We start from the raw sequence: 10,906 nt of genomic DNA, 5'->3' as shown, positions 1-10,906 counted from the left end.
GCTCAGCCATTTTTAACCCGTGTGTGTACTTCACTCTGAAGTACTTGTTTGATTTCAGTGTTTTCCCCCTTTTCCTTTGAGTGTGTGTGTGTGAGTGAATGATACTCTGTGAGTTTGACGTAATAATTTGTCAAATTTTATTTAAAAACCATTCAGATTTAATACAAAGCCTTTTACTAAATATAGCTGTGCAAATTATTCGAAACTTGATCATGAAAATCAAAGAACGTTTAGTTTATGAGAACAGCCCATATACAATAAAGTAGCCCACTGGCAGAAAAATAGATGCTTGCTATTTTCTTGCATTTCTTGCTTCTCTTATGGGAATGTTTAAAAGAACTAAATTTATCATTATCACTTAGCAATTTCAACATACAAAAATACAGTCATAATTTACTATTTACAATGTATCCATATTTCACATCTAAAACTTTGTGATCTTCTCCTTGTGGTCTTTCTCTTTCAGTGCAATTTCATTGTCATAGAAAACTGGACTGTCCAGACCCTGGATGTGTTTTGGCTCTTTCTCAATTAAGTCTGACACCTAGAGAAAAAACAAAGCAATGCAGTTAATAAATGTCTTTTTACTAAAGCTTTACTAAAACTTCAGCAATGAAACAATCAAACAGCTAAGCATCTAGAAAATGTATATTTACTGCAGACATTTCTACAACGTTTTATATAAATATGTTTGCATTGCTACAATATTTTAACAATTGTATATACAATTATATAAATATTTAGCGTACAGACGACAACATTGTCAAAATGATCTCTGTTCACACGGATCCGTGAAAACAACTAAAAACGCTTTATCATGCTGCCAGGCCAGTAGCTGGCGATGTCACTTTTTAAAGAAACACTACGTATTTTATAGTTTACAAAGATACGATTGTGGTATCGTTTTCAAAAACGTGCACTTTGAAACCCGTTTTCAAACGTTTGCGTTTTCAGTCCCCCAAAACGCTGTTGTAATGTAAACACCAAAACTCATAAAAAGTTTTTAGTTGAAAACTGTGTTGTGTAAACGGCCCCTAAATTATGATCTTTAATCCTGCTCAATATTTTTGGACTGTGTTTGTCACAGGTCTTACCTCTGAGTCTGAGTTTCTGCAGCCAAAGCAAATGAGATCTGACTTCCCGATAAAGAGCTCAGGTCGAACTTTCTTCTGCTTACAGCCACCTAAAGTAAACAAAAATCTGAGTTTACGTTCAATCTTTGAGTGTTTGCCTCACCAACAGGCATGTGAGAAAGTGTCATCTTACCTGAGATTGCACTAACGATTAGTCCTGTGATCATGGTCACCAGTATGCCCACAGGGCAGAAGTACAGGTAGGACAGAGAATACCAGGTGTCTGCCAAAACTGGTCTTGGCCTGAAGGACAGCATGAGACAGTTAGCTTTGATGTCAGTGTATTTATTAGTTTTTGAAATGTGAGCAGTATAGATTTCATCAAAACAAAAGCAGAAATAAATAAATATTTTTAAATTTAAAGAAATTAATACTTTTATTTAGCAAGAATGCATTAAATGTTAGTGCAAATTAGTGATAGTAAAGATGTTTATAATGTTACAAAATATTTCTATTTCAAATAAATGCTGTTTTTTTTTTTTTTTTTTTTACTCATCAAAGAATCTTTTTATTATGATGGTTTCCACAAAAATATTAGGCAGCACAACTCTTTTCAACATTGGTAAAAAAAAAAAAAAAAATGTTGAGCATCAAATCAGTATATTAGAATGATTTCTGAAGGATCATGTGACACTGAAGACTGGAGTAATGATGCTGAAAATTCAGCTTTGATCACAGTAAAAAAAATACATTCTAAAACATTAAGAAAAGTTTGTTTAACGTTATATAAAATTTCACAGTATTACGTTTTTTTACTGTATTTTTTATCAAATTAATGCAGTCTTGGTGAGCATAACAGGCTTTCAGCAACATTGTGTGTGTGTGTGTGTGTGTACACTACTAACTGTGGAGTTGTGGTTTGTAGGACTGTGCTGAATGGTATCATAGTGGTGGTTTCATTCAGGTCCTGTGCAACACATCCTTCCACACTCAAAGGAAGGCGGAGGATCTTCTCAGGTAAAGGAGGATACAACTGAGCTCCAATTCCCACCCATAACGTTATAACCAGGCCAGAAATCAAACCAACTAAACCTCCCTGTTGAAAACAGTACATCATTAATGTATGAAGTTTGTTTAGTGTTAAAAGTGCAAAAAGTACTTTTTGTTTATATGACAGTGATCTTGAAATTTATTTCAAGAGCTATTGGTGTGGATGTAGCATAACAAACATGTTTGGTTACTGAAGTTGTAGAAATACCCACTTGCTGTGGAAAAAAAATACTTGGAGCACCTTTAAGACATTTAGGTTATTTGTTTAAAAAAAGTGACACCTGAAATATATAAGTTCTTACAGTGGAGTTCGTACAGCGGAAGAACATGCCGAGCAAATAAAGGCCCAAGAGAGGTCCACTGATCATACCAAATATGGACAGAGCTGCCTGTGGAGGAAGGGATTCACAGCATGTCATTACAGTCTGTTATCAGCAGAGGGCGAGACTGAAACCTCAAGAATATATTAAAATTAGCTTTGTGCTCAGTTTACCTGCAGTATATTGCCCATCATAGAGGCGACACCAGCCATTCCAATGCATACACCTCCATAGAATACACCTAGTGATGAGCCGTACACGTTACACATCAACATCAACCATCACCAATCCATCATCCCCTGCTCCACTCTGACGTGAAGCATGCAGCTGTGTCACTGAAACTCACTCATGCCCATGTTGATCCAGGACTGCTGTCTCTCGGTCAGCCAGGGAAATGCTGGTTTCAAAAAGTCCGCCACCGTGACAGCCACCAGAGCGTTGATACTCGATGACACCGTACTGTTGAAACACAACACAAAAGCGAACTAATGGTGTCTGATGTGTGACCTGATCTCAACTAAATGAACATTGTGCTCCATCAAGCCTTAAAAATCAGGATCCCATGCTTTTACTCAGATAAATCCTAATTACATTATTATTTATTTTAAGTACACCCTGATATTTCAAGTTATTTTAGATTTACGACGTTAGTTTTAAACTTTAAATAAATATAATAAAAATATTGAAATATTATGAATATGATAATATGTTTAGTAAAGTATTATAGATAAAACTATTATTGAAAAAAAACTCAATAATTAAAAAGTTATAATCACTAGAACATTTGTAATATATTTAAATGTTAATGTAAAAAATTATAATAAAAAAATCTAAATACTATCAATTCATTAAAATATATGTATTTTGTGTGTATAGAGTGTGTGTGTGTGTGTATATATATATATATATATATATGTATATATTAATTAATTTTAATATTTTCTAATTATTCTAGTGATCAAATATATATATATAGGCTAGTTAATTTTTTTGTTTGTTTTGGTTTTAGGTTGTTCCCCCGAACAGTGACCTTGGTTCAGGTTAGACAACTTTCCTAAAATGATCAGGATGGACTTATCTGACAGATATTATTGGTTGTTCACCTTAATGTTCCACTGTAAGCTGCCGCCACAAACAAGCCGGGCAGTCCTGGGAAATCAGCTAGTATGTCCATCACCAGATAGGGAAGGAGCTGGAAAACGTTTTATTTGGTCAGATTAATTGTAAGCATTGTGAGTAAAAAATTAAGAGATTACTGCTTGGACTTGTATTACCTGGTCTGAGGCTCCTACATCTTTATTGGTGAAAGGATCACAGTCTTTATATATGGAGTACATGGTGAGACCAGAGAGCATGGCCAAACTCACTGTGATCATTAAACCAACCATATTCACATACAGAGATCTGTGAGGGCAAATAATGACAGCACACCAGTGTTTACAGTACATTATGTAATATTAGGAGCACAAGTAAAGTCTAATAATATCGAGTGAATACTCACAGCTTGGCTTGAGTTACTGTCCGACAGGAAATGTAGCGCTGCACCTGTGATTGGTTGATTGAGTACATGGACGTCCACATCAGACTGCCGCCGACAACGATTGTCCAAAAACTATGACGCCTCAACGGATCAAAATCAAAACTGGAGAAACATTTGAGAGGTTAGTGTCTGTCTGTCTCTTTCTTTACACCTACTTTCTATTCAAAAGTGTCTATAGTAACTAATTTAATAATTAATGATATTTACAACGAAACTGAATCAACACTGAACTGACTTCAGCTGAACAACAGATGAAATGCATTATTTTCCTGTTATCACTATAAAGCAATCTGTATTGTATAAAGCGCTATATAAATAAAGGTGACTTGACTTTTGACCAATTTAATGCATTCTTGAGCTATGTATGTATGTGATCTAGTTTTCTACTCCATATTTCTTTACCTGAATGTTTCCAAACGTCCTCCATGATAGCTGTCATTCCAGATATTCCCGAGTCCCCCTTGCAGCACAGCCCCACGAGCGATGACCGCCACAAACCCAGCCAACATGATGATCATCTGGAACACATCTGTCCATATCACTGCCTTCAGCCCTCCCTGTTAACAAAAGCATATCCGTGTAAAATGCACAAATTGCTCCATAGTTTAGATGAGCACCTGAAGACCAAGAACAACATATAAAAAGCATTAATGTTGGTGATTTCGAGTTACACTCTTTAAAAAAGAGGTGGTTTTCATAGCAATGACCAATTTGCTGCAAAGAACATTTAATAATCTTAAGAACATTTCTTCACTATAAAGAACATTTTCATGGATGTTCTTCATTTAATCATCAATGCCAGATAGTGTATCGATTGGAAGTTAATGCAAAACTAGTAAATGAGCCAGGTGGGTGTATGGGGCATTATCTTCTCCTGCCCTTTTCTGCAATCCCAAACAGTATAGTCAAATTATGATTAAACTTAAAGGATAATTCCGGTATTTAACACCTTAAGTCTATATTGTAGTTTGTTTTGGATGAACAAGAGTGGTGGACATTATTTTTTTGACAATGGTTCCTCTCTAGAGTTTTTGACTATAAAAGAATTGGCCATGGACCCATTTAACATTGGAGTCAATGGCCATGTCCGAAAATGTCATTAAAACAACCTTTAACATTAGTTTTCAAAACTGTGCAACTCACCGAGTGATAAGTGATGTTAGTTGATGTTCCAGAAACAAAAAGTGTTGCGAAATACAGTTTCTGTCGTGTTTTATTCGTCATTTTGTAAAATCCCATTGAATTCTGTTGAAGGACTGAGTGCTCGTTAATATAAATGCGCTAACGGAAACGGAAAGGGGGCTGTTTACATTTGTTCACATTACATCACTAATCACTCGGTGAGTTGCACAGTTTTGTAAACGAACATTATTGGCTGTTTTAATGACATTTTCGGACATGGCCATTGACTCCAATGTTAAATGGGTCCATGGCCAATTCTTTTATAGTCAAAAACTCGAGAGAGGAACCATTGTCAAAAAAATGTTGTCCACCACTCTTGTTCATCCAAAACAAACTACAATATAGACTCAAGGTGTTAAATACCGGAATTATCCTTTAATGATGTTACTGACCAGGGTGCAGTAGATGATGCAGACAGCCCCTGTTGCCACTAGCACTCCCCACAGATCCAGACCTGTGACTGCAACACAAGAGCTTATTTATAGACAATAATGTGTGTGTGGCCCTGTTTACACCTGGTCGATCGGGTCTCCAGTAGACGATGGAGACACATTCCCGTTTACACCTGGTGTTTAAATTCGTCTCTTTTGTCCACTTTCAAACACTTCTGTGCTGATTTCTTCAAGTGGAGGGTCTATGGGTAAATGCATGGTCTTTTTTCAGATCTTTTGATCTAATGGATGAAACAAGCTCACACAATTTACTTATTGTGGCGAGCAGGACGAGGTCGAAGGACGTGAGAAAGCGGCGCGAGACCGGTGGCGTGATTAATGATGATCGTATCTCTCACGGAGGAGCGGAAGCATAAAAGGAGGCGCGACGACAATGGATATCGGGACCGGTGCGTCGCGCCGCTCTCTCACGTCCCTCGTCCTGCTCGCCACACTTATGAATGTAAATTGTGTGACTTAATAACAGAGCAGCAGTTTTAGTTTTTGCTCTGGTAGCCATAAGACCAGCCGAATGCTGTGACTGTGTGTGTTAGCAGAGAAGTATGCACATTCATTACTCAAGGTAGAAGTATAGATAAAAAAGACTTCTGTAGAAGTTGAAGTAGCCTATCAACTCAGGCTTTTTACTCAAGTAAAAGTGTAAAAGTACTGGTTTCAAAACTACTTTTGTAAAAGTAATGTTTTGAGTAACGACCCCAACACTGGCTATGTCCTTGCTGGAATGTGAAGTGAATTGTGTCATTAGCCCCTTTCACACAGAGATTCCGGAAAATACACGGATAAAGTGACCCGGGATTTGACCCGGGTTCGTTTGAAAATGGTTCATTCACACTGCCAGTGATTTGCCGGAATCAGAGAGCGCGTTCACACACAACCCGGGTATGTCCCGGTTAGACGCGTGACGTTATGATGTGACGTATAAGGTGGCGAACGAACGATCTCAGCTTCGGCGCGGATTGCAAGGAGCTCTCGGGTCTCTGCTTCAGTCCAGTTTGCAGACATCTTTTCGTTCTTTCTTGTATCGATGACGAACACAAACTTTCTTCTAACAGAGTAACAGAGTCGCACGATAACTACCACATTGCGAAGGCTCGTGCATCATCACTACGACACACCCCTTACGGCATTTGTCCTGGCTTTTGTTCACACAGCGCGCGTTCCGGGTCTGAACACGGCAATGTTACTAGGTCCCCAACCCGGCATCGATCCCGGCATTAAACCCGGGTCGTGTTTGCGTTCACACAGAAGGCGTTCCGGCAATTTGCCGGCAATTTGCCGGGTTCAAAGTGCTGTGTGAATGGGGCTATTGTGTCACGTTGATGGTGCAATGGATCGCGTGCAAACCAATAGGGTGTCGGAATGGTAGATGTTTATACTTCTCATCCAACCACAATCAGCTTCACTCTGTCCGGATGGCGCGATTTATCTGGATAGTTTTTCTTTCTTTTTTTGAACGATGAGAAGCTGAAATGAAAACAAGCCGAAATGAAATAGGAGTAACGAGACTATTTTATAAATGTAAGTAGTAGAAAGTACAGATAATTGTGTGAAAATGTAAGGAGTAGCCTAGAGTTAAAAATTTCTACTTAAGTAGATTTGTACTTAGTTAGCCTACTTGACAACTTTGTGAGTTAGAAATCTGGAATGGTGAGAGAACATTGTGCTTGGTTTGTTTTTGTCTTCAAACTAAATGTGGGTCTTCAGCCAACAAAGTATAAATCCAGTCTAGCTAGCGTGCTTCCCATGTTTACGCATTCGGTCAGTAGGAGTAGCCTAGGCGTCTTTTGCTGAATTCGGCTGAAGACCCAAGTTTGGTTTGAAGACAAAAAAAATTCTCTCACTATTCCTGATTTCTAGCACACACTGACTGCGTTCGGCTGTTCTTGTGGCTATCAGAGCACAAACTAAAACTGCTGCTCTCCGTATGGCTTTTCGTCATCTCCGTTCACATTCATATGTAAATAGTGTGAGCTTATTTTGTCTATTTGATCAAAAGATATGAAAAAAACATACATTTACCGGCCCATAGACCCTCAACTTGAAGAAATCAGCACAGAAGGGGTTGAAAGAGGACAAAGGAGACAGATTTAAACACCAGGTGTAAACGGGAATGTGTCTCCCTGGTCTGGGGCCACATTTACACATAGCCGGGTAGGCTACTTAGAGAAACGAATATTCCCCCCCAACCTTGGTTGAAAAAAAGTTGACACGGCAACACATAGCCGGCGTTTTCAGAAATCTCCACTTTAGCCGGAGTTTTTAGAAATAATCGTTTTCTGTGATAAAATCGGGGGTTTCGTGTAAATGAGAAGCCAAACCGCAGGGAAATATCTGCGTCTTCCCTTCGTGTAAACGGGGCCTGAGATCCGATCGACCAAAACGCATCTTAATAACAGGTGTAAACAGGGCATATGGTTGTTTTATCAATTAGGGGCACTGTTGACTGCTCAAAATGTCTTTAAACTATTTCATCAATGAATGATAGTTGGAAATGTATTGCTGTATTGGGGAGAATTTTTTGTTATTATTTTTTTTTTTATTGTACGTAAAAGCTAAATAACTATTTTTGTAACCATTTATTTCGCTAAAAGTATTTCCTAGGTGACAGAAAAGTTTTTCTAATTGAAGAATCCCCCTTATGCATTTAGGTGCAAGCATTGTTTGGTTTAATATACATGTGAAGTCATGAGGAGGCATTACTATTTCTTCTAGCAGGCTTTGTTAAATGGTTTTTGACATTAATAAATGAAAGATGGTTATTTACTTACTCTGATTAAGTGCAAGTGCTGGGGCATAGATAACCATGCCTGTGTATAAAGCCTATGAGAGATAACAGCAGCCATTAGATAATTGAACAAATCTCTTTTGCCTAAAATTCGTCAATATATTCAACATTGTTGGCTCTATGACGTGGAAAAGGCATATACACAACAGACATTGTTTTTCCAAAGGGATTTACGATGGCACAATCACTCGTCAGATGCATGTTTGGTTATGTATAAAGTCATGCAAGAAGCTAAAATCCAACTCACGGTTTGACCAATATACATGCTGGTCCCAATCACTCGGATGAGCTTGTTGAAACGCATTTCCAAGTACTGCAAAAACAAGTGACCAATTCAATTAATTATTAGCAAACGAAAAAACAAATTTACATTATATCATTTACATCATTACACAAAACTCAGATTGTACGATGAACTATTACATACTGTTCGTCTCAGATTAACATCATTGTTGTTTTAAAGGTTAATCGTGAGAATCGTGCGCTGATAACTTATCGGTGACAAGTCACGTCACCCGAACCCTTTTAGTTTTGCTGTTTTCGAAATACACTCAATGTATATAATCTAACTCTAAATATATATTTTTTTTGTTTTAATTTTGATACACTTTACTTTTTTATTTCATTTTAATTAGTCTTTTTCTTATAGACAGTGACCAGCTTCTGCACTTTGGCTTATACAGTAAAGCACTTCTGACTATGAAATTGTCAAATCCAGTACAATGTCAGAGGTGATAAATCTGTTTGTCAATAATCTATCCTGACATAACCTTTTTCCTTTTAATCCTCTCTCTCTCTTTCTCTCACTCTCTCTCTCTCTCTCTCTCTCTCTCTCTCTCTCTCTCTCTCTCTCTCTCTCTCTCTCTCTCTCTCTCTCTCTCTCTCTCTCGTCCTCATTGCATTTCCATCTATTGATTCTTCATCAAACACATGCACAAATGAGGCTGTTTCCAGTCTGGCTCTGTTCTCTGTCCTCATGCAGACCCCTTGTGCCCTGTGTCGCCCTCTTACCTCGTATGTGCTGGTGATGCCCAGGCGATAAAACAGAGGCACGAAGATTTCAGCTGTGATGATGGACATGATGGCATAAGAGAAGACAAAGACCCAGAACGGTGTGCCGTACATGTACGCCTCTGCAGGGGTGCCAATAACAGTGATCCCTGACATGAAACTAGCCGTCAGGGACAGAGCCACGGGCACTGCGGTCATCTGACGGCCACCCAGTAGAAACTCTTCACTGCTGACGTTCTTGCGTCCACGGATGGCTTGGAACAAGCCGATGCCAGCAGCAAAAAGGATCAAGCCGGCGAACACCACATAGTCCCAAACTGAGAACGTCGCAACTGGACCTCCAGTGCCCGCCATGATTTGTAAAGTGATCTTTGAGAGTCCCTAAAAAGTTATATACACAGTGTCACGCCGGTCAGAAATGATGTTCTGCTGGAAATTCCTTCCGAAGCTTTTTGCCAACAGGAGGACGAAACCAAGTAGCTCCGGTCAGTGGCAATGACTGATAAGAATTCAAGTCTTCTGCAATCTTGGACCAACAACAAAAAAACCTTGAGTTAATGATCCCTCAAGGCCAGAAGATATATCAAGTTACATTGTAAAAGGAAGTGAATGTTTTTTTTTTTATCCCTAATCTTGCAGGAATAGTTTAGTCAAACGAAGTCAGGAGGATGCCTTGTGCTGACTTTAACCTGGCTTAGTCAGTCAACTCGTAGATGGTGAGGTAACCTTACCTGGTTCGGAAGGAATTCGGAAAGACCCCAAAAAAAGAACTAGGCTCTTTTAAGATAATTTTTAAAACATTTCCAGAATATGTCTAACACACCACTTCCTCCGATAGCATGTCATGTTCCTCAGTTCCTGGTACTGGTTTTGAGGTGTTGAAATAAGACTTTTGGATTTTAGCTTAAAAAGTTTCCTGTAGGACGTGTTGAATCATTATCTGTCGACTGTTCTAGGTAAATCAGAAACCGTGAGCAGCTTTCCAATCAGCTACAGCTTGACAGAAACAATACACGCGATAAGATGAAGCAATTATTAACCGCATATGAAACCAGGGTTCCGAGCAAGCAAAAGAGCTGTAAAATCTCAGATAGACATTTAATGGCACATGTGCTGTGAACATGAACCTTACAATTCACGCCAGTAAAACAACACATGTAATGGTGCTGTGACGGTTGAGGAAGTTAATCTGTGACACTGTCAACACATCTTGATGTCGTGATGCTGTTATAGGTTCTCCAAGCTGCAAAACAATTTTTAATGCCATTCTTTCTCCTATATCTTTCACCTATATCACTCAGGTGGAAAGAATTGCACACAAGCTACAGTATGCATTCATTTACTTTTGCATTTTCAATATTGTGAACTTTGCACACAAGATAAGGCCTGAAAGATTTATAGACTGAGAGCTTGGTAAAATACATAAACTGATAGTGTGCATCTTTATTAAAGTCCAGGTGTGTGACGATCTGCCAAGCGAGATGACTTAATGA

The 10,906-nt window shown here is 38.5% G+C and overlaps 1 protein-coding gene across 2 annotated transcripts; it reads right to left on the bottom strand.

Annotated features, from left to right (window-relative positions):
• Positions 1-119: 119 nt before the first annotated feature.
• slc5a8l (solute carrier family 5 member 8, like) lies at positions 120-9,767 on the bottom strand (the record flags this gene model as incomplete). Of its 2 annotated transcripts, none has more annotated exons than XM_079627532.1 (15): positions 120-544; positions 1,095-1,183; positions 1,267-1,376; positions 1,979-2,169; positions 2,426-2,512; positions 2,617-2,684; positions 2,790-2,902; positions 3,547-3,635; positions 3,718-3,847; positions 3,945-4,085; positions 4,386-4,540; positions 5,558-5,625; positions 8,386-8,437; positions 8,650-8,715; positions 9,414-9,767. In XM_079627532.1, the coding sequence occupies 15 exons, from the start codon at positions 9,765-9,767 to the stop codon at positions 425-427; spliced, it is 1,833 nt and encodes a 610-aa protein (XP_079483658.1). In that variant the 3' UTR covers positions 120-424. The 2 variants fall into 2 exon arrangements, with proteins under 2 accessions (XP_079483658.1, XP_079483659.1); XM_079627533.1 differs by lacking the exon at positions 9,414-9,767 and adding an exon at positions 8,830-8,900.
• Positions 9,768-10,906: the final 1,139 nt, after the last annotated feature.

The sequence above is a fragment of the Phoxinus phoxinus genome, assembly GCF_949152265.1.
Source record: "Phoxinus phoxinus genome assembly, chromosome: 11".
In the NCBI taxonomy this organism is placed as follows: Eukaryota; Metazoa; Chordata; class Actinopteri; order Cypriniformes; family Leuciscidae; genus Phoxinus; species Phoxinus phoxinus.
Note: the sequence above shows the minus strand (reverse complement) of the source record. Positions and strands in the feature narration are given on the sequence as shown.